We start from the raw sequence: 27,809 nt of genomic DNA on the forward strand, positions 1-27,809 counted from the left end.
TGACCTTTTGTCATGAAGGGGATAAAATAAAGGAAATAATATTAAATATTGTTGTTATTATTATTACTGCTGCTATTATTGTTAGTATGATAATTCTGCTATCAACATTATTCATAATAATAATAATAATAATAATAATAATAATAAACTGATTATTTTTCACTGTAGCTCAAAAAACACTGGCATGTAACGCACAAAACTGTGCTAAAACATCTGTTCCCATCTCTTATCCTGAACTATGTGCACTTTACACAGCAGGATTAACATGAAAAAAAAGATGGTGTCTACTATAAAGATTTGCACAGAGAGAAGAGGGTAAGAGTACAGGTGTTACCTGGTTCGGCTTCTTGATGTCGCTTGTAATTCCACTCTTGAATTTCCTCTATTAGTGACAGTCATTCCGAGCCCCCGAGCCTGCGCATGTGTCCCATCAAGCCCCACAATAGCAATGCGAGGATGATCCTTGAAAGAAGCTGCAAAAGATGCAAAGACTGAGTTGGAGTAGGTGTAACTGCCGTCAGGTTGTAAGCCACTATCTGCCTTTTGTCGGAGGGCAGAGAAAATGCGAAATGTCAAGAGTTCATTTTCTAAGACAAAGTTTCTGCCCCATTTCCTTGGATAGGAGCTGTACAGCGATATTCTAGAGGGGAAGGTGTGACAGCCACTTCCCTTGTCTCTTCTCAGGCTGGCATTCCCCATGCTGCTCTCAGCTCCTGTCCACCTCTAAGTGCACTGAATCGCACATGAGATTTAGCTTTGAACCCTTGTAGCGATGATTCTAGAAACCCCCCAGCCACCCCCCGCCGCTGAACAAACTGTTATTGACCAAACCTGCATGGCTGACAATCAAAGAGACAATTTCATCTAGCGTATTCTAACAGCCAATGAGATAAACTTATGCTCTCCTCAGTGGCAGGCGAGAACTGACAATTCCATTTCTAGGCTGCTATTCATTATTACAATCTCCAGTATTTATCACTAGCTAGGCACCCATATACTATAGAGTGTTTAGCCATATACAATAGAGAGTATAGCCATATACTATAGAGATTATAGCCATATACTAGTGAGAGTATAGCCATACACTATACAGTGTAAAGTTTTATACTATAGTGTACAGCCATATACTATAGAGAGTATAGCCATATAACATAGCGCGTATTCCGTAGTGTCAACATACCCTCAGTGTGGAAACGTTAAGGCTGGGTTCACACACAGTATATTTCAGGCAGTATTTGGTCCTCATGTCAGGTCCTCATTGAAACCAAAACCTGGAGTGGATTAAAAAAACACAGAAAGGATATGGCCACATAATGTTGTAATTGAGTGGATGCCCGTCATTTAATGGCAAATATTTGCTGTTATTTTAAAATAACAGCTGTTGTATTGAAATAAAGGCAGTTATTTACCTTTATATGACGGCCATCCACTCAATTTCACCATTGTGTGAACATAGCCTTTCTGTGTTTTCAATCCACTTCTGGTTTTGGTTGCAATGAGGACCAAATACTGCCTGAAATATACTGTGTGTGAACCCAGCCTAAAGCTGAAATGCCACGGCCTTATAAAACAGTCAATATGGAACATTATTATGACTCTTTTATATACTGTTGTTGGAAGTGCACAGAGTACACAGTTATTCTCATGAATCAGACATTATTAGTTCTAATTTGCATCTTTAGGGTAAGGCATATGTACCGCAGTGTAAAACTTATAAGAGGCCGCAACATAAAGAGATTGTCCACTGTATAGTAAAATTACTCAGTGTACAGTACTCACTGCACTTACTGACAGCAGCTCCCTGTACTCACTGCACTTACTGCAATATATTTAAATAGCTGCATACAGCAATATATTTTGCTGCTAAAAGTACTTAAGATGTGAGGAGTACACTAATATTACTGAACAATTTTACTATAAAGTGGCTAACCCCTTCAAATGTGCCAAACAGTTTGCTACATCTGAGCACAGACTTTAGCATGACCCTCAGCCAATTTAAAACTAATGACAAGCCAGGACCATTGTGATACATGCGGAGCATTCTGAGAGTAAATTCACACAAGATTGACGCTGATTTTCAGTGTCAGCAAAGTAAACATATTTTCTGCAAATCTCATCCCCAAACGATAGATTATTTCCAGACAGAATCTGACCTGCAGCAAGGATATGAAAATCTGCAGAAAGTCAATTTACATAAGATTCCACAATTGAAATCAATGGGGAAGGAAAAATTCACAACAAATCAGTACAGTGTCAGTACAGTGTAGCACTTACCCATCAGTACAGTGTCAGTACAGTGTAGCAATTACTCGTGAGTACAATGTCAGTACAGTGAAGCATTTACCCATCAGTACAATGTCAGTACAGTGAAGCATTTACCATTTAGTATAGTGTCAGTACAGTGTGCATTTACCCTACAGTAGTGCCAGTACTGTGTAGCAGTGTCAGTTGAGTGTAAGCACAGTGTCGCATTAACTCTTTAGTATAGTGTCAATACAGTACAGTACACTGTGCATTAACCCTTCAGTACAATGTGCATTAACCCTTCAGTACAGTGTTGTATTTCCCCTTTAGTAGAGTGTCGGTGCAGTGTGCATTTACCCTTCAGTACAGTGTCAGTACAGTGTAGCATGTACCCTTTAGTATAGTGTCAGGACAGTGTACATTTACCTATCAGTACAGTGTAGCACTTACCCGTCAGTACAGTATCAGTACGGTGTAGCACTTACCATCAATACAGTTTCAGTACAGTATCGGTACAGTGTAGCACTTAACCGTCACTACAGTGTGGCACTTACTAGTCAGTATAGTGTCAGTCCAGTGTGCAATTACCCGTCAGTATAATCTCAGTACAATATCAGTACAGTGTCACATTTACCCTTTAATATAGTGTTAGTACAGTAGCTAATTTACCAGTCAGTAGCGTGGCACATTTACCCTTCAGAACAGCATCACATTTACCAGTCAGTAGAGTCAGTACAGGGTCGCATTTACCTGTCAGTACAATGTGGGCACAGTCTCATTTACCTGTCAGTACAGTGTGAGTTCACTGTCGCATTTACCCATCAGTACAGTGTGAGTTCACTGTCGCATTTACCCATCAGTACAATGTGAGTTCACTGTCGCATTTACCCATCAGTACAGTGTGAGTTCACTGTCGCATTTATCAGTACAATGTGAGTTCACTGTGGCATTTACCCATCAGTACAGTGTGAGTTCACTGTGGCATTTACCCATCAGTACAATGTGAGTTCACTGTGGCATTTACTCTTCAGTACAGTGTGAGTTCACTGTGGCATTTACTCTTCAGTACAGTGTGAGTTCACTGTGGCATTTACCCATCAGTACAGTGTGAGTTCACTGTGGCATTTACCCATCAGTACAGCGTGAGTTCACTGTCGCATTTACCCATCAGTACAGTGTGAATTCACTGTGGCATTTACCCGTCAGTACAGTGTGAGTTCACTGTGGCATTTACCCATCAGTACAGTGTGAGTTCACTGTCGCATTTACCCATCAGTACAATGTGAGTTCACTGTGGCATTTACTCTTCAGTACAGTGTGAGTTCACTGTGGCATTTACCCTTCAGTACAGTGTAAGTTCACTGTGGCATTTACCCGTCAGTACAGTGTGAATTCACTGTGGCATTTACCCTTCAGTACAGTGTAAGTTCACAGTTGCATTTACCCGTCAGTACAGTGTGAGTTCACAGTGGCATTTACCCTTCAGTACAGTGTAAGTTCACAGTTGCATTTACCCGTCAGTACAGTGTGAGTTCACTGTCGCATTTACCCTTCAGTACAGTGTGAGTTCACTGTCGCATTTACCCATCAGTACAATGTGAGTTCACTGTGGCATTTACTCTTCAGTACAGTGTGAGTTCACTGTGGCATTTACCCTTCAGTACAGTGTAAGTTCACTGTGGCATTTACCCGTCAGTACAGTGTGAGTTCACAGTGGCATTTACCCTTCAGTACAGTGTGAGTTCACTGTGGCATTTACTCTTCAGTACAGTGTGAGTTCACTGTGGCATTTACCCTTCAGTACAGTGTGAGTTCACTGTCGCATTTACCCTTCCACTGTCTGGTTTAAGTCTAAGTTTATAGAGTCTAAAATTTACATAAAGGAAGTAATAGCTGGACAGTACCTTGCTGATAGGACACAGACGATAACTGGGGAGATGTTACAGGCTTGTAGGAGCTGTCCTTCTGAAGAAGAAACAACAGATACGTTTTTCTCATCAGGTAAATTAAGAAACTTACAAGGCCGTTATCACCTAGATTTCCTAATTATTCACATTTAGTGACATGCTTTACAGCAAGATTCATGGACACAGACTACAATACACAGAATCTGTCCCCATGGGATGAATGTGAAACATAACTGAGCGTTTTCTGTGACACTTGAAGAAAACATTCCACAGAGAGCTGCCATTGTTTCCACTATCTACTGGTGTCACCTGACGCTATAATTCTGTACAGATCACTTTACACCAGCTCCTCTTTTTATCGGTCAGGGTCTGTGTGTTCATACCAGAACTGATCAGTAGAAGAGGCAGGGAGAAGTCAGTGTTCTGCGTGCTGTCTTCCAGTTCTGGGTCATGTGACAGCCACATAATGTAAGTCTAGGGGGAGATGGGGAGAGAGGCGCCCAGCAGCACACACAACTCTTCCTGAATGGTTGCAGTCTAGGGATAACTGCTTAGCCCCAGGCAGTTCCCCCTTCACTGCCTCAGTGTTCAGAGACAGAATGGCAGAGGGCTGCTGGGATGTGGCCCCAGTCTGGCCGCACAATGATATGTCATGGAGCTTGTCTGGGGATCCTGTGTTCGTGGCTCACAGGCTGCAGCGCTGAAGTGAGGGAAAGACCCATTTCATGCATCATGGGAGCCAGGACTTGGTGAACATAATGTTTTGTTTTTTTCTGTTGGAGCACAGGGGGCATTATTACTATATTTGGGGTGGTTCACAACAGGGGGCATCATTACTATATGGGAGGGTTAACACAAGGGGAATCATTACTATATAGGGGGCGCCACAGGAGGTTTTATTACTATATAGGAGAGAGTCACCAAAGGGGGGCACTATTACTATATGGGGGATCACCCCAGGGGGCATTATCACTATATAGGAGGGTCACCACAGGGGGCATTATTACCATATAGGAGGGTCAATAACAGTTGGGCAATAACAAAGGGATCCCTCCTAATATACCTATGGGATAAGTTTAAAAGAGTTATGAAGGATTGAAAAAAGCACAGCTTCTCTCTGACACAAACAGTGCCACCCATGTCCCCTGGTTATGTGTGGTATTACAATTGAGCTGCTTTCACTTTCATAGAACTGAGCGGCAAAATCACTGCGTCACTGCATTACTTTATTGCGGTAATTGATCATTTAATTGACGCCCGACCATCATTCATTGAGTTAACGCAATGAAACTCAAATGTGTGTGAACATAGCCTGGACAAGGTGGGAGCCTTCACACATAAAGTATCGTTCTGCAACGAAATCCGCTGCAATACTCTGTAATGTAATTTCCTATGGTTCTTCATTTTATAGTACAATGTCCGGCTGCAGCCACTGATCGGTTGAGCGGGACGTCAGGGAGCTAGGAGCAAGCCAGGAGAAGCAGACGGGAGTGCGGACAGGTAACGTACTAGCCCAGCAGTGGTGGATTAAGTTGGCAGGGGATACATTCGCGCAGTGGAATAAAAATCTGCTATGAGAATGTAGAGCCATGGGGAATGACACTACAGAGTATCACAGCGGATTTCGCTGCAGAACTTGCTGCGTGAAATCCACTGCGATCCTGTAGATGTGAAGGCAGCCTAAAGATAAATCATAAGACATACTTCATTTGTGTTAGCTACAAAGCCTTGTGAAGCAGGGAACATTGTTTTAAAATACCGGCAATTATTTGCCATTAAATGGTGGCTATCCATAAATTTTAGCAGTGTGTGAAGAAAGCCTGTGTTTTCATCCCTGATTTTGGTTGCAAAATACTGAGCAAAAATACTGCGTGGGAACATACCCTTAGGCTGTGTTCACACATAGCATTTGATGTGCGTTTAATTAGTGATATTAGTGCTATTTTGCCATGCATTAGCAATTTCATGGTAAAATTGCAATATTTTTGCAAAGATTTTTATAAACCAGTAGCAAAAATGTTGCTATTTTAGCGTGAAATTTAACATTTTTTACTTTAATTAAACATGCATTAAATGTATGTGTAGCCTTAGAAGACTGGTGATTACACTAAAATGGAAAGAAACAGAACAGAGGGGCCTTTACCTTCAGAGCTGAAAGCAACACAACTGTCTGTGTTCTCACATCCATTCAGTGAGCAGCAAAGCTTGACGTATGCAGCTACATGCAACACTGAGTTTTTACTGAAGTTCATTCCCATATAACAAAACTCTTAGATCTTTTAGACAAAATCAGATTTCATGGGACAAGAAGCATGTAATATGTGCACAGCAAATATGCCATGAGAATGCCCGCACGTGTATGTCTCTGCCATTACTATTAGAATAAAGAATAAACGTCTGCATGACATTACCTTTGCTTTGCTGCTGGAGCATTCAGGTAGTAACGTCTTGCAGTTTTTATGGACATTTACGGCACAATCTGCAAGAAAATAAGATATACAAAATGGGAATTGCCCTATTTGGAGAATGTGAAAGACGAGCATGTAGAAAGATATAAGGAGGCTGGCATGTCAGCAGCCAGTAAGTGTATAATATGCCAGCAAGCACGTGAGCAAACACTGGAAGCCTGTGACACAAGTAGATGAGTGGAGACAACATGTGAAATACACACTCAGGTATACAGATCATATAGAACCACCAATAATCACTTTAACCCACTAGCTTTTTCCACTTTTTCTTGCACTTTTCCAACGCCATCACAAACAGTAATAATTTAGCCATGTAGAGGGTCTTTTACATGGGCAGATCATGCAGCAGGGTTGCTAGAAATGCACCGACAGCTGATAAGCGCCCCCCAGCTGAAGAGAGGGAAAACACATGATCCTCGGCTGATTGTGTTTTTTGAAACTGCTTTAAAACTTATCGTTATTGGCCGCACATCTTCCTGTGTAAACAGGGGTATGTGAGGCCAGTAATGATAAAAGGAAACTGACAGCACAGGTATGTATATAGGATAATACAGTTCATACAGGATATAATTATATCTGTGCTGTCACTTTCCAGATCACAAGCAGCAATGTTTACAGTGGTCCCTCAACTTACAATATTTTCAACATATAATGTTCCTTTCTGGACCACTGTAACTTAAGACCAGACTCAACATACTGTACAATGCTACAGACAGTCAGGATCTTCGGCACATGAGAATAGCTAGATGATCAACCAATGAAAGCGGCCATTTTACTGGTAAAGCCCCAGTATTACTGAAGTGCATGCACTGGTTGGCTGTCTAGTTGTGAGATTCTTTACAGTACATTGTGATACTACATGTCCTGTACTGCTCTTTACCTGTGCCAGAATAAGTTGCTCCTTAGGGCACCAGATCAGGACGGCTTCATTTTACTTTTCTGGGACCTTGTGTGATCTGTACAGAATCTTAAAAATGCTCTGATCATAGAAAGTAATTTACAGTCTCCAGTCGCTTTTTCTGATTGCTGTATATAAGGACTTGATTTATCCATATTTGTTATCTGCTCATTTTCCTTTAAATGTTCATTTTGTTTCTCATTTTGGGATGATATTTGGGGGGAATCAGAACCAGAATCAGAATTTTTTCATAGAGTTTTGGTTTCAAACATACAAAGGTTTCAACATACAATCGTATGTTGAGGGACCATTGTACTTATCTAGTATGCAGCTGCTTGTGATCCGGCATCTGGGTCTGTATCTTCAGGCCCCACCTCCTCCAGAATGACTGAAAGTCGCAGAAGATACAGCTGGAAGACTGGAGACTCGGATGCTGGATGACAAACAGCTTGGATGGTAAGTATACACTGCCTAAGATCTGGAAACTGACAGCACAGTATTATTGTATATCTGTGCTGTGAGTTTCCAGAGCTGAACGAACAATACAAGGATCATTCATGCAGCCCGGCCGCCCGATTTGTAGTGCCCTGTAAAGGCACTGCAGACGAGCACAGATCTTGTGATGAGTGTTTGTTTGTGGCCTTCTGACGCCAACAAATCGTTTTGTGTAAAAGGACCGTAAAGTAGGTAAGTGGGGCAGGGGATGGGTGGGTTTTTTGATTATATATATATATACACTCACCGGCCACTTTATTAGGTACACCTGTCCAACTGCACGTTACCACTTAATTTCTAATCAGCCAATCACATGACGGCAACTCAATGCATTTAGGCATGTAGACATGGTCAAGACAATCTCCTGCAGTTCAAACCGAGCATCGGTATGGGGAAGAAAGGTGATTTGAGTTCCTTTGACCGTGGCATGGTTGTTGGTGCCAGAAGGGCTGGTCTGAGTATTTCAGAAACTGCTGATCTACTGGGATTTTCACGCACAATCATCTCTAGGGTTTACAGAGAATAGTCCGAAAAAGAAAAAACATCCAGTGAGCGGCAGTTCTGTGGGCGGAAATGCCTTGTTGATGCCAGAGGTCAGAGGAGAATGGGCAGACTGGTTCGAGCTAATAGAAAGGCAACAGTGACTCAAATAGCCAACCGTTACAACCAAGGTAGGCAGAAGAGCATCTCTGAACGCACAGTACGTCGAACTTTGAGGCAGATGGGCTACAGCAGCAGAAGACCACACCGGGTGCCACTCCTTTCAGCTAAGAACAGGAAACTGAGGCTACAATTTGCACAAGCTCATCGAAATTGGACAGTAGAAGATTGGAAAAATGTTGCCTGGTCTGATGAGTCTCGATTTCTGCTGCGACATTCGGATGGTAGGGTCAGAATTTGGCGTCAACATGAAAGCATGGATCCATCCTGCCTTGTATCAACGGTTCAGGCTGGTGGTGGTGGTGTCATGGTGTGGGGAATATTTTCTTGGCACTCTTTGGGCCCCTTGGTACCAATTGAGCATCGTTGCAACGCCACAGCCTACCTGAGTATTGTTGCTGACCATGTCCATTCCTTTATGACCACAATGTACCCAACATCTGATGGCTACTTTCAGCAGGATAATGCGCCATGTCATAAAGCTAGAATCATCTCAGACTGGTTTCTTGAACATGACAAGGAGTTCACTGTACTCAAATGGCCTCCACAGTCTCCAGATCTCAATCCAATAGAGCATCTTTGGGATGTGGTGGAACGGGAGATTCGCATCATGGATGTGCAGCCGACAAATCTGCGGCAACTGTGTGATGCCATCATGTCAATTTGGACCAAAATCTCTGAGGAAGCTTCCAGCACCTTGTTGAATCTATGCCTCGAAGAATTGAGGCAGTTCTGAAGGCAAAAGGGGGTCCAACCCGTTACTAGCATGGTGTACCTAATAAAGTGGCCGGTGAGTATATATATATATATATATATATATATATATATATATATAAAAAATCCACGGCACTCGGTGAAATGGATGAAAGACGGGTGCCAACCTCAGCACTAAGGGTCCTTCGTGCACAATGTAGTAATCCAAAAATTGAGGTAGCACTCCAAAATGAAAAAATATCAGTGATTTATTATCTCATAAGCACAGCAGCAACGTTTCGGTGTCACAATGAACACCATTTCAAGCAAGTGAACACACTCCCTGAGCACAGGGTATTTATACACAAGTGAAAATAGTTCAATAATTAGTGTAATCATTACAAATCCATAGTACAAAGTGATGGCAAACAATGAAAATACATAGGGAAGATCTCAGAGGACTACAAGTCCAATATTCAGTGTGAGGAAAGTGAAATAGTGTAAATATATACGTGTAAAATATAAAAATAGTTAATTGAATAAATGTAACAAATGGAAACACATGATGGAAGAGATGTATCGGCCAATGAACAAAAGGATAACATAATAAGCCAACCTGTATTAGGAGTGCTACCTCAATTTTTGGATTACTATATATACATACTATATACATTTTATATATATATATATATATATATATATATATATATATATATATATATATATATATATATATATGTTACTCCATTAGATTAGGGAGCCCCAGTATGTAGTTTTCATTGTAAGCTGGAACCTCTAATAGGTAGTTTCCCTAAATATGATGGTGGCCCCTGTATAGGTAGGACTCTCCATATGTAATTTTCCCCTATAGGTAAGACCCCATCACCAAGATTTATAAAAAAAAAAAAAAAACAACTTTTTTTTCTTGGCACTCTGCATCCCCAATGTCTTCTGTTCCTGCCTCCTGCAGCCACTAGAGGTAGAGGGACACATAAGATGATGTCACATACTGTGCACATCCTAGATGAAAAGATGTATGAAGCTGCCTGTGGCCTAGAGACCTGAAAACCTTGGACAGGCTTGGACTGTGCTAAGCCATAGACATCCTGGCGCCTCCTGTCACCATCTTGACCACAGGAATACAACACAACATCTTAAAGTCAAGTATATAGGTTTTCTTGCTTTCTCTGGTTTATTTCACTGACAGCCTGATAGGTGGTGCTCCAAAATCAGCAGTATGCCAGCACTGTTGTCTCCACACAGACCTCTCTGTACATTTGCATTGATAGAAGCCTTCAGCTCAATTCACTACGACACCCGTTACCAGTTGTTTGGCCGGGGTTCTAAGTGCCTGTTCTAGACTTTCAACGAAAATGTCCAGGGAAACCCCTTTGAACAGCCCACTTCACTATCTCCCTGTATTCTCTCAAGTCTGACACCACCTCTGATACCACCTCCGTTCATGTCAGGAACTGTCCAGAGCAGTAGCAAATCCCCACAAAAAAAAAAAACACTCCTGCTCTGGACAGTTCCTGACATGAACGGAGGTGGTATCAGAGGTGGTGTCAGACTTGAGAGAATACACAACTTCCTGCAGGACATACAGCAGCTGCAATTTTTTTTTAGAAACCTTGATGGCCTTCCTCTGTTCTTCCTTCTGATATTGTCCATTTACTGCATGCCATGCACTCCACTAAGAGGGGAATTAGAAGTCCTAGTTGCCAATTTATTCATAAATTATCAAGAGAAGAACAGCACAATGCACAACTGGCTAAATGTGAAAGATGCTTAATGTGTCCCAGTCGTTATAACTTTCAATATCTTAATCAACAGTAGATGTGATATAAAGCAAGTTTGCAATATACATTATTTTTTTCTTGTTATCATGATGTAAAACAAAGCTGAACCTTCCAGAAATCCGGTCCAGTCTCCTCAAGGCAGATTTTCTGACTTGTGCTGGTTGAAAAAAAATAAACGACTAAACGCAGGAATTCCGGCCAGTACAAAGTGGCACAATGTGTCCATCAATCACATGACTGCCTTCTCTCTGTGAGCGCTCAGATGGCCTGGGATACACAGGACGTCTTGTTTTCAGAACAGTCAGCCAGAAAACAGGAAGTGCCGTGTTTTCCATGATAACTTAAAAAAATAAATAATGAATGAATGTAAATTGCAAACTTGCTTTATATCACATCAACTGTTAGTTTAGAATTTGAAAGTTATAACAACAGGTACACTTTAAAGGGAACCTGTCACCCCCCGTGCCGGGGTGACAGGCTCCCAACCCCCCGCTACAACCCCCTATACTCACCTGATCCCGCCGGGTCCTGCTTCTGGATTCGGTCGGGTCACGGAGATCTCAGCCGCTGCAGCCCGCTGCACGCGCTGAGAGATGAGTCCAACGCTCATAGAGAATGACGGAGAGTCCAGCGCTCCGTCATTCTCTATGAGCATTGGACCCATCTCTCAGCGCGCACGCCAGCCTGCAGCGGCTGAGATCTCCGTGACCTGACTGGATCCAGAAGCGGGACACGGAGGGATCAGGTGAGTATAGGGGGCTGTAGCTGGGGGTCGGGAGCCTGTCACCCCGGCACGGGGGGTGACAGGTTCCCTTTAAGGAAAGCAGCTGTGACAGTCAGAGGAGCCAGTCATAGAGGAAAAGCATGAACAAAGGAATAAAGGGTTAATAGAGAAGAGAAAGGTGCTTTAACACTGCCCAAGTTTTCCTACCAGAGAGAGTGCCTGGATAAGAAAATAAATATATACATCTTTCATTGGGGTACAAAGCCTAATTATTTTTCATATACTGCATATATTGTTGTTTTTTTATAAATGAGATATTTGGGGTGTTCCTCAATGACCTTAGCAGCCATGAGATTTACCCAAGGAGTCTTGTATGTTAAGACCCCAAGGTCTGGAAAGGGTTTGTGTCAGCAGACCTGCTGCAGAGCTGTAGAGATGTCGGTGCTAGCCTGTAATAGGGTGCAGCCTGCTAGATTCTAGTTTGTTAATGTCTCCCCTGCTGCGCTAGGCATTGATCACAAACTAACACGGAGGAGACATATTGATTGAAGCAAAATTGGACCCTGCTGATTGACCTGCACTTTCCTCCAGCACTTATGGAAGACCTAATTATCTCACAACAAAGTCCACATTACCGGCAGCTGCCTGGAAACTCCCTCCTACCAATTCAAGGAAGTTTTAACCAAAGACAAAATGAGCCGTTCCCCCAGCCTGTGAATTTACCTTTAGCAAAGCGCCTTATATAAGCAAATAGGGTTATATAAACCCTGCAACGTACAGGAGAAGTTGCAGTACAATTATACTTTTCCATTTAAGGTGCATTGTCGCAAATAGAGCTCAATCATGGGAGCAAACTGACCTCAACATATTAGGGTGGTGGAGACCATTTTCTACTGACTGACACCAACCTTTCACAACATAAACAAGCAAAAGTACTTATTAACCCCTTAACCCCTTAAGGACAGAGCCTGAAATGGCCTTAAGGACAGAGACAAATTTTATGAATTTGACCAGTGTCACTTTAGTCATTAATAACTTCGGGATGCTTTTACCTATCTGGCTGATTCTGAGATTGTTTTCTCGTGACATATGGTACTTTACATTTCTGGTAAAATGGAGTCGATACTCATAACGAATCTTTATGAAAAACACCAAAATAACGTGAAAAATTGTGAAAAAATGCATTTTTCAAACTTTGAAACCTTTCTGCTTATACAGAAAATGGTTATGCCACATAAATTATACATTAAATAGCATTAGCAACATGTCTACTTTATGTTGGCGGCATTTATTAAACTATATTTCATTTTTTTTAGACAATAGAAAGCTTAAAACATTAGCAGCAATTTTCAAAATTTTCTGTAAAATTTCAAAATCAGATATTTTCAGGGACCTGTCCAGGTTTAAAGTGTATTTGAGGGGCCTGTGTGTTAGAAAGCAACACAAAGCACCCCATTTCAGAAACTGCACCCCCCACACTCTGCAAAAGCACACCCAGAAAGTGTTTTAACCCTTTAGGGGAGTCACAGAAATAAAAGATAAGTGTGTAAGAAATTTGAAAATTTTTATTTTCTGTGCAGAGATTTTATTGTAATCCAATATCTTTCATAATGATAAACCTATTAGCAGAGAAATGCACCCCAATATTGATTGCCCCGTTTCTGCAGTTTATAGAAATGTGGCCCTATTGCGCTATTTGACGCAACCACAAGCCTCAGATATAAAGGAGCGCCCAGTGAATTTCAACGCCTCCGTTATATTTGGTTATTTTTGACCGTACCACTTCAGGTTGGCAGAGGCTCTGGGGTGCCAAAACCTAAAAAACACCCCTAAAGGGACACCATTTAGAAAACTACACCCCTCAAGGAATGTAACAAGGGGTGCGGTGAGCATTTGGACCCCACAGGTGCTTCACAGATTTTCAGAACAATGTGGTGTAAAAAAAGGAAAAATTCTATTTTTTACACTAAAATGTTGTTCTAGCCTTCATTTTTCATTTTTACAAGGGGATAAAAGAAAAAAAAAACACCAAACGTGTAGCGCAGTTTCTCCCGAGTACAGAAATACCCCACATGTGGACATAAAGTGCCAAGCGGGCGCAGGACGAGCCTCCAAAAGGGAAGGAGCGCCAATTGGCCTTTGCAAGCTTGATTTTACTGGAATGGATTTCAAGGGTCATGTCGCATTTACAGACCCCTCGTGTTGCCAAGACACTGGAAACCCCCCACAAGTGACCCCATTTTGGAAACTACACCCTTCAAGGAATCTAACAAGGGGTGCAGTGAGCATATGGACCCCACTGGTGACGGGCACAAATGTGGAACAATGTGACGTGAAAGGGAAAATTTTCATTTTTTCACTTTCATGGCACAAATGTGCCCGTCATCAAGGGGTCCATATCCCCGCTGGCCCCCTTGATAGATTCCTTGAGGGGTGTAGTTTCCAGAATGGGGTCACTTGTGGGGGGTTTCCAGTGTTTTGGCAGCACGAGGGCTCTGTAAATGCGACATGGCGTTCATCATCCATTCTGGCTAAATCCAGCCTCCAAAATTCAAATGGCGCTCCTTCCCTTTGGAGGCTTGCCCTGCACCCACACGGCGCTTTATGTCCACATGTGGGGTATTTACGGACTCAGGGGGAATTGCTCTACACATTTTGTGTGTTTTTTTCTCTTTTAATCCCTTGTGAAAATGAAAAATTTAAGGCTAAACCAACATTATAGTGTAAAAAATGTAATATTTAATTTTCACGCCATATTGTTCCACATTTGTGTCCGTCACCAGTGGGGTCCATATGCTCACTACACCCCTTGTTACATTCCCTGAGGAGTGTAGTTTCCATAATGGGGTCAATTGTGGGGGGGTTCAACTGTCTTGGCAACACAGGGGCCTTTTAAATGCAACATGGCCCCTCGAAATCCATTCCAGCCAAATCCAGCCTCCAAAAACCAAATGGCGCTCCTTCCCTTTGGAGGCTTACCCTGCACCCCCATGGCGCTTTATGTCCACATGTGGGGTATTTCCATAATCAGGGGAAATTGCTCTACACATTGTGTTTTTTTTATCTTTTAACCCCTTGTGAAAATGAAAAAATCAAGACAAGATCAATGATTTAGTGTAAAAATTAAACATTTTTTACACTAAATGTTGGTCTAGCCTTGAATTTTTCCTTTTCCACAAGGGGTTAAAAAAGAAAGTGAACACAAAATGTGTAGGGTAATTTCCCCTGAGTACGAAAATACCCCACATGTGGACATAATGTGCCATATTGGCACAGGGCAAGCCACCAAAGGGCCATTTAGAGGCTGGAATGGAGGATGGAGGCCATGTCGCATTTACAAAGCTCCTGTGCTGCCAGGACAGTAGAAACCCCCCACAAGTGACCCCATTATGGAAACTACACCCCATAAGGAATCCAACAAGGGGTGCAGTGAGGATATGGACCCCACTGGTGATGGGCACATATGTGGAACATGTGCCGTGAAAATAAAAAATATTTGTTTTTATTTTCAAGCCACAAATGTGGCCGTCACCAGGGGGCCATATCCCCGCTGCCCCCCTTGTTAGATTCCTTACGGGGTGTAGTTTCCAGAATGGGGTCACTTGTGGGGGTTTTCTTCTGTCCCTGCAGCACAGAGGCTCTGTAATTGCATCATGGCATCCTCTAATGGGAATGGCGGCCATACCTATTTAGCTGGAGAAAAGGGACAATTCTAATTTATTTGGGAGTATTAGGCCAATTATTAGTTTATAAGGTTGGAAATGACAGGTGTCCATCAAATTCAACCTGTGTTGATCCAGAGGAAGGCAAAAAACCCTCGTGAGGCAGACGACAGTAGCCTCATCACAGGGGAAAAATTCCTTCCCGACTCCATAATGGCGATCAGAATAATCCCTGGATCAACGTGACCCCTGAAATAGGAATAAGGGACAGATTTTAGAAAATGTAGAACTCCAATGACGTGTGGTACGCCTTGAAGCGATCCAGTATGCAGAGCCGGGGTGATCAGGACAGGTGTCACACTGGAAAATGGTGTCCTTCCTGATCCCCCTGTTACGCCACAATCTGCACTTCTTCTGGGGTCTCCTGTTCTCCAGTGTGGGGGACGTCACCTGGAAAATGTTGTCCTGGTGCGATACGGGGTCCTTCATATCCAGAAGCGCTGGGTCCGCTCCATGGCTGCTAAATATTAGGGCTCTATTACTGCTTCTGATATTTTCGTATTGTGCCGCAAGCTACAGTAGCTCGAGCAGCGAGAGACCAGAGGAGGGGGTGCTGGTATAAAAGTTATCCCCGTACAGGTGGTGGTGACCTTTATCCAGCAGTGGGAAGATCAGTTCCCGGACAATCTCCCCACTAACTCTGAGGACGGGAGGGGGGGGAGGGGGCATCTGGGGCTGGATACGGGTGTCCCTTCCTTCATACACTGTAATGGTACATGTACACTGCGGAATGGCGAAGGATAACCCTTTGTGCATTCTGCAGCTGGCACCCGCCGGCGGACTGATGCAGGCGTGCGTCTCCGCTCGTGTCACACTCCATTCTATGCACGGGCGGATTCCGCTCTCTGTCCAAAGAATGAACGTGTTCATTCTTTGGACGGACAATGGAATCCGCCCGTGCATAGGATGGAGTCTATGACACGGGTGGAGACGCGCGCCTGCATCAGTCTGCCGGTGGGTGCGAGCTGCGGAATGCACAAAGGGTTATCCTTCGCCATTCCGCAGTGTGCACGTACCCTAAATCTGTAAGTGTACCCTGAGGTACTGTCACAGAGTTTGTAGAATTTCACGCCATACCGTGATCTATTATTGGGACGGTACTGGCGGAAAAGACGTGTCTGGGGGGCAGCGTACGCTACGCTACCCCCAGACACGTCACTGGATGATGATGATGATGATGTGGATGAATGGAGGAAAGAAGGATCCCCCCATTCATTCTCACTGGCTGTTTCGGTGTTGGAGGCAATAATAGCATATGCGTCCGACGCCGAAAACACCCTGGGGGCCATCTTTATACGGGGACTAGTATATGGGGTATGTAAATGTTTATTGTAAAACTTTATTTCATGTAGTGTATTGTAATGTAGTGTTTTTTTGACAGTAAGAAAATAATATCCCTACGCCAAGAAAGGAGCTGCTGATAAATGCCGCACTTATGTGCGGCACTTATCAGCAGACAGTGGCGGTAGGATATAGGGGGAAAAAACGCTCCTACGCCAAAAATGAGTAGTTGCTGATCAGCGGCGCACTTACGTGCGATGCTGATCAGTACTCAGTGGCGTTAGGGCGCAAAAAAAGGAAAAAAAAAAAATCTTTTTAACCCAAAGCAACTGATCAGTGAATGATATTCACTGATCAGCCGCTAGGGGGCAGTAGAGAGAAGATTGCCGGAGATTACCGAGGCCCGCCGAACACGAGGACCCGAGCGTTTCCGAAGATTTCCGACGCTGGACGAACGAACCCGGAAGCGACGCGAAGAAGACGCGAGGACGGCGCGGACCGAAGATCTTCGCTCCGGACGGCCAGATCAGGTGAGTATGGTACACCTGCACCACACACACCTGTTCTGCACCCCTCAGCTACCTAGCTGGGGGGTGCAGAACCCGGCAAAACAGTTTTTTACAGTATGATCGCCGTGATGGGCCGGCCGGTACTGGCCGGCCTATCACGGCGATTGTGGGGGTGGCATCGGCGCGATCTTTGTTGGGGACACTAATGGCGATTGGTGCTATCTCGGACAGCACCAATCGCCATTGCTTTCCGGGCCACCGGGTCACCGATGACCCGGAAAGCTGTTTTCAGCTGCTATAGGCTGATCTGTATAGATCAGCATATAGCAGCGATCGTCGGCATGGGAGGGGTTAATCACCCCCCGTGCCGACGAGCAGAGATGGCCTGCTATACATTATAGCAGGCCATCTTCCCCGACCGCTGTGTGTGAACACACAGCGATCGGGGAAACATCGGGCGTACATATACGCCCGTTTGCGTTAAAGCCCAACCTGCGGGGGCGTATACGTACGCCCGATGTCGTTAAGGGGTTAAGGACCAGGCTAATTTTGGCCTAAAATGGGTAGTTCAAATAAGAAAATTTTCTTTCAAATCAACTGGTGTCAGAAAGTGCGAGATATTTGTAATTTACTTCAATAAAAAAAATGTTAAGTCTTCCAGTACTTATCAGCTGTTGTATCTCCTACAGCAACTAGTATTTTTCCAATCTAGAGAGCAGGAGAGGTTTTCTATGGGGATTTGCTACTGCTCTGGACAGTTCCTGACATGGACAGAGGTGGCAGCCGAGAGCTCTATGTCACACTGGAAAGAATACACAACTTCCAGCAGCTGATAGGTACTGAAAAACTTGACTTTTTTTTCCTTTTCTTTTAAAGTACATTAACAATTTCTGGCACTTTCCGACACCAGTTGACTTGAAAGATTTTTTTTTTTTTTTGCTGACATACCCCTTTAAGAACCAGCACCCATTTTTTTTTTTTATAAATCTGACCTGTCACTTTATGTGGTAATAGCTAAGTGATGCTATAACTTATCCAGGTAATATCAAGAATGTTCTTTCATGACATATTGTACATCTTGGCCAATATCCTTATGATTTTCTTGTGAAAAACTTTTCCATTTAATGAAAAAATGGCAAAATGAGCATTTTTTGAACTCTGCAGTCACTGTGTGGGCTTAATCATGTGATAATTTTATCTACCTTATAGTGGTGGGGTGGTTTACACTGTTTGCAAATGGTAACCAAAAGCCTCATTTTTGTGTGCTTTTTAAGAGGACCTGTCACCCCCCGTGCCAGGGTGACTGGCTCCCGACCCCCAGCTAGATCCCCTTATACAGACCTCATCTGGCCAAGTCCCGTTCCCGGAACGGCGATATCTCAGTCAGAAGCCGGCGCGCGCGCGCTGTGGAGATCCGGAGGTCCGGCGTCCATAGAGAATGCGTGCTGCAGAGACGAGTCCGGCTTTATTCATTCTCTATGGACGCCAGACCTATCTGCACTGCGCACGCGCCGGCTTCTGACCGGGATTATCTCCGTCCCGGGACCGGCGCTCGGCCAGATGAGGTCTGTATAAGGGGATCTAGCTGGGGGTCGGGAGCTTGTCACCCCGGCACAGGGGGTGACAGGTCTCCTTTAACTATTTTTATGTCTGTAGTGGGTCTGTACCTTGCCATTGTGGTGAGCTGCTGCATTTTTCTGTGTTTATGTGATAATTTTATTGGCAGCAGTTACAAAATAGGTGTACTTTTTTATTCTACATTTGCTATTTACATTGGGGGATATGGGCAGTGGCGTAGCCACCGTGGTCGCGGGGGTCGCCGCCGCGACCGGGCCCGCCACAAGGGGGGCCCGCGGGCCCCCCGATCAATCACTCTTGTGACCGCAAGCATTGTTTTGCTTGCGGTCACAAGAGTCTGGCTCCGTCTTTCCCACGGCTTCTGCGCGGCTGCCGGGGGTGTCGCGTCTTACCCCCGGCAGCGCGCGCATGCCAGAACTCCCTGCGCGCCTTGGGCCCTGACTTCCGGTTTCCGGCGCGCAGGGAGTTCTGGGATGCGCGCGCTGCCGGGGATAAGACGCGACACCCCCGGCAGCCGCGCAGCAGCCGGGGACAGACCGAAGGCGAAGGAGTGAGGATCAACGTGGGAGCGCGATGTCAGGTGAGTTAAGTTTTGTTTTTTTATCAGCCTGTACGGGTGGGGGGAAAGGAGGGGGGCATCTATGAGGGTGGGGGGAAAGGAGGGGGGCATCTATGAGGGTGGGGGGAAAGGAGGGGGGCATCTATGAGGGTGGGGGGAAAGAGGGGGCCATCTATGAGGGTGGGGGGAAAGGAGGGGGCCATCTATGAGGGTGGGGGAAAGGAGGGGGCCATCTATGAGGGTGGGGGGAAAGGAGGGGGGCATCTATGAGGGTGGGGGGAAGAGGGGGGCATTTATGAGGGTGGGGTAAAGAGGGGGGCCATCTATGAGGGTGGGGGGAAGGAGGGGGCCATCTATGAGGGTGGGGGGGAAAGAGGGGCCATCTATGAGGGTGGGGGGAAAGGAGGGGGGCATCTATGAGGGTGGGGGGGGAAAGGGGACCATCTATAAAGGGGAGGAAAGGGGACCATCTATAAGGGAGGGGGGGAAAGGGGACCATCTATAAGGGAGGGGGGGGAAAGGGGACCATCTATAAGGGAGGGGGGGGAAGGGGACCATCTATAAGGGAGGGGGGGGAAGGGGACCATCTATAAGGGAGGGTGGGGGGAGAGGGGGCCATTCATAAGGGAGGGGGGGGGGAGAGGGGACCATCCATAAGGGAGGGTGGGGAGAGAGGGGGCCATCTATAAGGGAGGGGGTAGAGGGGGCCATCTATAAGGGAGGGGGTAGAGGGGGCCATCTATTTGGGGGGGCAACATAGGGGGAGAGGGAATACACAGAGGGGGGCATATATTAGGAGGTCACAGAGTCAGGCTACCCACTAAATGAGGGTGTAAAGGGGACAGTACAGATACGCAGTGTGTAGAGAGATGGAGATGGTGTCAGAGTGTGGAGCCTAATATGTCTGTCTGGCAGATTCTGTGGATTCGTGGCTCGGAGAAGTTCTCATAACGGCCTAGGACGGATGGAGAAGAAGATGAAAAGGAAAGAACTCCGATCAGAAAAGACGTCTCCTGTGAGTCACCTGATATAACTGCACAGTAATGTATATGGTGTATAGAGCCTGTGTAGAGCTGGGGCCACCTCTATATGACTGGATGAGGTGATTTAGTGTACTGGATTTGGTCAGTAACAATATGGTGGTGATGGTAGTGGTTGTGGTGTGGCAGTAATGTTTCCTCCCTATATACTGGTATTACTGGTAATATTGGTCTCAGTATACAGGATTTGGTCGGTAACAGTATGGCGGTAATAGGTAATATCTGTCTTGGTGTGTGTGTGTGTGTGTGTGTGTGTGTATATATATATATATATATATATATATATACAGTGGTACCTTGGTTTAAGAGTAACTTCGTTTAAGAGCGTTTTGGTTTAAGAGCTCACAGTTTTTCAAAATTGTGACTTGGTTTAAGAGCATTGCTTTGGTTTAAGAACTTCCTGTATTGGGTGGGAGCGCGAGTGGAGAAGGGGCATGGCCTGCATAGCGGGGTCTACAGCACTGTACTCTAAACACCTTCCAAATCATAGCAGATCCCCTTCAGGCTGGGGCTTACATCAGGGGACAGGACTGTGTGTGGGGGGGTAATCTCTCCATAGCTGTAACCCCTCTCTCCCCGGGCAGAGAGTGCTGCATGTATGTGCCCACATCTGTACTGCTCATTCCTTCATGCTCCCTGCAGTTTCTGTCAGCCCTTGTGTTTCCCATCCTCTCCATTACTGTACAGTACAGAATAATAAATATATTTGGGGTGTGGAACCAATTGTCTGCATTTACATGATTTCTTATAGGAAAATTTGCTTTGGTTTAAGAGTGGATTTGGATTACAAGCACGGTCCTGGAACGAATTATGCTCATAATCCAAGGCACCACTGTGTGTGTGTGTATATGTATATATATATATACACACACACACACACACACACACAACAATAGCATCACTTGGTCGTGAAAGGAGGGGGGGGGGCCCAAGTTGGCCTCTCGCACCAGGGCCCAGGAGACATTAGCTACGCCCCTGAATATGGGGATTATTTGCATATTGAACTTTATTTTTATTTTATTTGACTGTCCCACCATGAGCACTTCACTATCTGATTGCCTGGTAACAGGCATAATATACTGCACTGCATTGATCTGCACTGCATTGCTTTGCGCCTGTCATGGGCATAGCCTCAGGGCTTATTCCCACGTTCCATGAAACATGGAACCTACAGACAAGTAAGCGATGTAGTGGATTTTATCCTCGCTCAGTATCTGGTATCAATATGATGCCAGGAGTGGGAAAGTGTGTGAATCATTGCAGTACAGTAATGAAACAGCCACGCAGCTGTTTCATTAGAATACCACTACAGCGCTTACCCATTTGTAGGTTCTACGGTTCATGAAGCGCCAAGCAGGAAGGTAAGACACATACCTTGCTCCTCAGCGTCCCGTGCACTATAAGAAGCTATCAGTGGGTTAGATTTATCTAACCTGCTAATAGTTCCCCTTTAACCATTCAGAGTGGTGACAGGGTAATTTTCTAAAGGGGTTGGCCACTTTATAGTAAAATTGTACTCATTTACTGACAGCAACTCCCTGTACTCAATGCACTTACTGACAGCAGCTCTCTGTGTGCTCACTGCACTTACTGACAGCAGCTCCCTGTGTACTCACTGCACTTACTGACAGCAGCTCCCTGTTTACTGATTGCACTTACTTACAGCAGCTCCCTGTTTACTGATTGCACTTACTGACAGCAGCTCCCTGTGTACTCACTGCACTTACTGACAGCAGCTCCCTGTGTACTCACTGCACTTACTGACAGCAGCTCCCTGTGTACTCACTGCACTTACTGACAGCAGCTCCCTGTGTACTCACTGCACTTACTGACAGCAGCTCCCTGTGTACTCACTACACTTACTGACAGCAGCTCCCTGTACTCACTGCACTTACTGACAGCAGCTCCCTGTGTACTCACGGCACATACTGACAGTAGCTCCCTGTGTACTCACTGTACTTACTGACAGCAGCTCTCTGTGTACTCACTGCACTTACTGACAGCAGCTCTCTGTGTACTCATTGCAATTACTGACAGCAGCTTCCTGTGTACTCACTGCACTTACTGACAGCAGCTCCTTCTGTACTCACTGCACTTACTTACAGCAACTCCTTGTGTACTCATTGCACTTACTGACAGCAGCTTCCTGTGTACTCCCTGCACTTACTGACAGCAGCTCCCTGTATACACTGCACTTACTGACAGCAGCTCCCTGTGTACTCACTGCACTTACTGACAGCAGCTCCCAGTGTACTCACTGCACTTACTGAAAGCAGCTCCCTGTACTCACTGCACTTACTGACAGCAACTCCCTGTGTACTCACTGCACTTACTGACAGCAACTCCCTGTGTACTCACTGCACTTACTGACAGCAACTCCCTGTGTACTTACTGCACTTACTGACAGCAGCTCCTTGTGTACTCACTGCACTTACTGACAGCAGCTTCCTGTGTACTTACTGCACTTAATGACAGCAGCTCCTTGTGTACCTCATGGAGCTAAAATTAGACTACACTTTTCCAAGCTGCCCTGTCCTGCCTTGTGGTGATTCTGTCCAGGATATATGAACATGCCCTGCCAACTCCGTGTACTCACTGCACTGAACAAATTTCCTTTAAAGTGGCCAACCCCTTTAATCTTTCCAAACTGCTGTTATTGAGCTCCAGACAGTCCCCTCCATGGTGCACAGCTATTTCTCATTATCGTGCCAGCAGTATTCACAACCGGCTTTACTTTCTCATGGCATCACTCGTGGGGGCATGATTTTGGACGCTTGAATTCACAGAACAGGAGCTACTTCCTCACAGTTATGCCATAACACATCGCAGATGGAAGCACGCTGGACTGAACTTGCTAGCACTGTGCCTGGAAATGATTTACAGTACATCACACTACTACCCATGGCATGTGTAGGAAGGAGTTACTGATGCACTGACTTTGCAAGGTGCTATGTAAGCAGAAATTAAAGAGCAACAGCAAAGTAAGGTGTTGAACTAAACTTCTGATGACAAAGCCTTTAATTAGTACTATTTATAGCAAAATAGCACTAATTCACGCGAATTAAATGCTGTGTGTGAACATAACCTAAAGGAAGAAGGGAGAACTCAGGAGGAAACACTGTGTACATACAGTAGTAGGAGCACAATAAACAGCTTTCCAGAGGTTTGTGGGTTATCAGAGACATTATTAGGTTCAGTCTGTCTCTCTAGTAGCAGCTACATCAGCACAGATCGTATTAAGTGGGTGGGGCTTAGCTACTGCTATGTACAGGAGATAGAAAGGCAGGGCTACTGTAAATGCAAGCCAAGTCTGTATGCCTTTTCATATGATCTACACTGTCCCTGAAAGGTAAATCAAGACTTCCGTATCATCCCTGACCACTTATGAAGTTCTAGGAAGCTGTCCCTTGTTGTTAGTACTTTATGTGTACAGTGCTGCAGCTGTTCCTTTCTTTTCAGCTTAAACAGCGCCGTACAAAGCCAGCATATAAATAACCCACTTTTCCATAAACATATCATCTATACAGTAGTATTGTGCTGTATAAATTATCCCCCAGCACAACGCCAGCATGTTCAGTCCAAAGTACATTCACCAGCACATGCCATGGCATAGCAGTAAGGAGTAGGTACTGCGCTGGATTGGCCCTTCCACTAAAATACAAAGAATGAGAATAGCTGTGCACAATGCAGTGGATTCTAAGCAGCAAGAGGCTAAAAGGTACCTTGTCACCAATGACTGTTATTCACTTCCCCTTTCAGTGGTTTTAATGATCTCTAAACAGCACAGGGTTTTGTGCCATGTTACAGTGCACAATACCAGTACCATCCTGGTACTTCTTATAAGGGGACCCTCTGCTACCCTCATTTGTTTATGTCAGAAATGACAGTAAGGTACCATTCTGTAGAAAGCAAGTGAATGCGGTTTAACAAACTCTTTTACAAATCTTCACAGGTTTTTTTTTCTATTATTCTGAAAACTCCTTGTGAAAATGCTATACATTTTACAAGTACTTGAAGGGGTGATAACTTTCTTTTTCTTATCTTTGTGTTTAAAAGGCCATAGCGCTTGCATTTTTTCACCTACAGATCCACATGAACCCTTATTTTTTGCGCCTCTAATTGTACTTTGCAAAGGCAGACTTAATTTTTCCATAAATTATGCTGTAAAACCAAAAAACTAATTGGTTTGTTTTTATTTTGGGGGGTTTCGTGTTAACGCAATAGATTGCGCTGCAGCGTGTCATTAACTCCTTTAACTTACCAATCGTTTTAACGGATCGCCAATAGGCACAGGTAGGCTTAATCAGCAGAGCGCCTATCACACTGATCAATGCTATGCCTATGGCATAGCAATGATCAGTGTGTATAATGTAATAAGTGTATGTAAAAGTCCCCCAAGAGGACTTAAAATGTGTTAAGTAAAAAAACGTAAAAATGTCTTTATAAATGCCCCAAAGCCCCTCTCCCAATAAAAGTTTAAATCCCTCCCTTATATAAATAAAACATATAAAAAGAAATAAACATATAATATACCGTAGCGTGCATTATCGTCCGATCTATTAAAATATAACACTCATCATCACTAACGGCAAACGGCATAGACGAAAAGAGGGAAAAAAGTGCCAGGATTACCGATTTTTTTGTTACATTATATATAAAAAAATTAATAAAAAGTGATCAAAACGTCAAAACAAATATGGTATTAATAAAAACTAGAGATTATAAAATATACATAAATATATATAACATTAGAAAATATTTGTAGACCTGCATATATTTGTTTTCGGACTGTCCTATAGAATAATGGTACCATGTCGCTTTTACTGTATAGTCCATTACATAGACACAGGACCCCCCCCCCCCCCCCAAAAAAAAAAAAAAATTACCATATTGCATTCTTTTTTACGATTTCACCAATTTATATCTTATCTTATAAGTACCCCTGTGGGACTTTTATTACAACTACTCAAAGAGATCAGTGCAGTATACATTATACAGTACTAATTGATTGGATCAGTGCTGTATTGCTCTGGGCTGCTGAAGCCCAGATCTAAGGATTACTGAGCCGGAATCAGCGTCATTTTGATGCTGAGGCCCGGCATGGTAAGAGAAGGGCTCTCCCCTCCAAGATCCACCCACTAGACACCAGGGATGGGGGGGGGGAAAACATTTAAATGCAGCTGTCAGTTTTGACAGTTGCATTTAAATGGCTAATTAGCGGGTGCGGCAATCGGACCACGCCTGCTAATAGCCACGGTCCCGGGCTGTAGATAGCAGCCAGGATCTCGGCGGTTAAGAGTGGGTCAACGTACAACCCCTCTCCGAACCCCCACCAAAAGCACGATGTACATTTATGTTCTAATGCGGGAAGAAGTTAAAAATCTCCAGTCTCAGTACTTATCAGCTGCTGTATGTCCTGCAGGAAGTGAGGTATTCTTTCCAGTCTGACACAGTGCCCTTTGCTGTCACCTCTGTTCATGTCATGAACTGTCTAGAACAGTAAAGTTTTTGTATAAGGATTTGCTACTGCTCTGGACAGTTCCTGACATGGACACAGGTGGCAGGAGAGAGCACTGTCAGACTGGAGAGAATACACCACTTCCTTACAAACGGTATAATTTTCTGATACAACTTGATGTGAAAGAAAAATAAATTTCTCCGCAGTATCGCTTTAAAGCATTACATGTCACTTACATTACATGTCTACAGTACTTTTGACATGTCCTACAGGCATATCAAAAGTTTTGATTTCCCGCTCATTGGCTGATCACTGACACTTTTACAAGGTTCGATTACTGGCCAAATAGGTGTTGCTTAGGAAAGAGATTTATATCACATCAAGATTTGAATGTGTTGCCTATGTGAATAATATTACTGTAGGGTTCTGCTTACCAGTGCACTAGAGTCAGTTTTTTCTTCCCATTTATATTCTATTGTGATATGGTGTTTAATCAATAAAGTTATACATTTTTAAGGCAACTAGTCTTATTTGTTTGTCTGGTATAAAATTCTTCAGCCACCGGTATACAAATGCTGCATGGTCAGACCCCAGCATGCTTATCTCTAAAATACTGTTGCATGAAAGCTGCCTAAATGACCACATTTATGTCTCCATAGAGAAGGAACAGAAACCAAAACTGGGCAGGGCACAGGAATGCCAGGCACGTAGCACTTAGGCTGCTCTGCAATGTGAGTGGAAAGTCATAAGCTTACATAAATATATAGAGCACATCCTACACCCATACCGCACATAGCTAATAGCCTCAGATATAAACACATCACCACGGAGGACTCCTGGCTTACATACCGATATACTGATGCCATTATTATTCTCTGTAAAAGTGTCACATGGTCTAAAGCCTACTGCCTTGTTAATGGCCATTTAAACATATATATTATAAATATATATATATATATATATATATATATATATATTACAGTATATATAAACATGCACAATGAGACGCATGAAAATTGTCGGGGTTTGGCCACATGGCCACAGGGCTCCATAGAGTTGAATCCAATTTCTCCAGCCGCCGGGAGATGAATGCTGAGCAGTAGCGAAATTTGATGGGGGCAGGGGGGGCGGCCGCCCCCGGGCCCACTCTGGCAGGGGCCCACTGTGATCTCCAGAGATTTTTTACGCCGCTGGCCGCCGCCGCCCGCCATTGGATGGGTGAGTGCAGCCACAGCCCCCTCCCTCCCCCCTCCCGCCGCCATCTTAACCTGATCAGGTGCACTGAGGTTGCGTACGGCCTCAGCGCACCGCTGCGGGTACGTGCGCCGCCCTGGCCCGCCCACCTATCAATCACCACTGGTGCCACGCTGTTCCGTCTCCCGCGCTCGCATCAGGTCAGTGCCGGACGGCCGCCTATGACTGCTGCTGCTGCACACAGGGACAGACAACCCAGCTGGTAAACAGGGGAAGGCTGACCTAAACATGTGGAAAACAGGGGGGGGGGGGGAGGTGCTGGACATGTGGAAAACTGGGGGAGCTGGACATGTGGAAAACTGGGGGAGCTGGACATGTGGAAAACTGGGGGAGCTGGACATGTGGAAAACTGGGGGAGCTGGACATGTGGAAAACTGGGGGAGCTGGACATGTGGAAAACTGGGGGAGCTGGACATGTGGAAAACTGGGGGAGCTGGACATGTGGAAAACTGGGGGAGCTGGACATGTGGAAAACTGGGGGAGCTGGACATGTGGAAACAGAGGGAGCTGGACATGTGGA

The 27,809-nt window shown here is 44.6% G+C and overlaps 1 protein-coding gene across 6 annotated transcripts in view; it reads right to left on the reverse strand.

The window, feature by feature from the left end:
- ARHGEF18 (Rho/Rac guanine nucleotide exchange factor 18) overlaps positions 1-27,809 on the reverse strand; it is a 251,495-nt gene that overhangs the window by 63,177 nt on the left and 160,509 nt on the right. For all 6 annotated transcript variants that reach the window (XM_069977931.1, XM_069977932.1, XM_069977930.1 and 3 more), the window contains 3 exons: positions 6,563-6,630; positions 4,149-4,209; positions 335-473 (listed from right to left, as the gene is read on the reverse strand). In XM_069977931.1, coding sequence (XP_069834032.1) covers positions 335-473; positions 4,149-4,209; positions 6,563-6,630 — 268 coding nt within the window. The remainder of the gene's footprint in view (positions 1-334; positions 474-4,148; positions 4,210-6,562; positions 6,631-27,809) is intronic.

Source organism: Dendropsophus ebraccatus, chromosome 7 (assembly GCF_027789765.1).
Source record: "Dendropsophus ebraccatus isolate aDenEbr1 chromosome 7, aDenEbr1.pat, whole genome shotgun sequence".
Classification (NCBI taxonomy): Eukaryota; Metazoa; Chordata; class Amphibia; order Anura; family Hylidae; genus Dendropsophus; species Dendropsophus ebraccatus.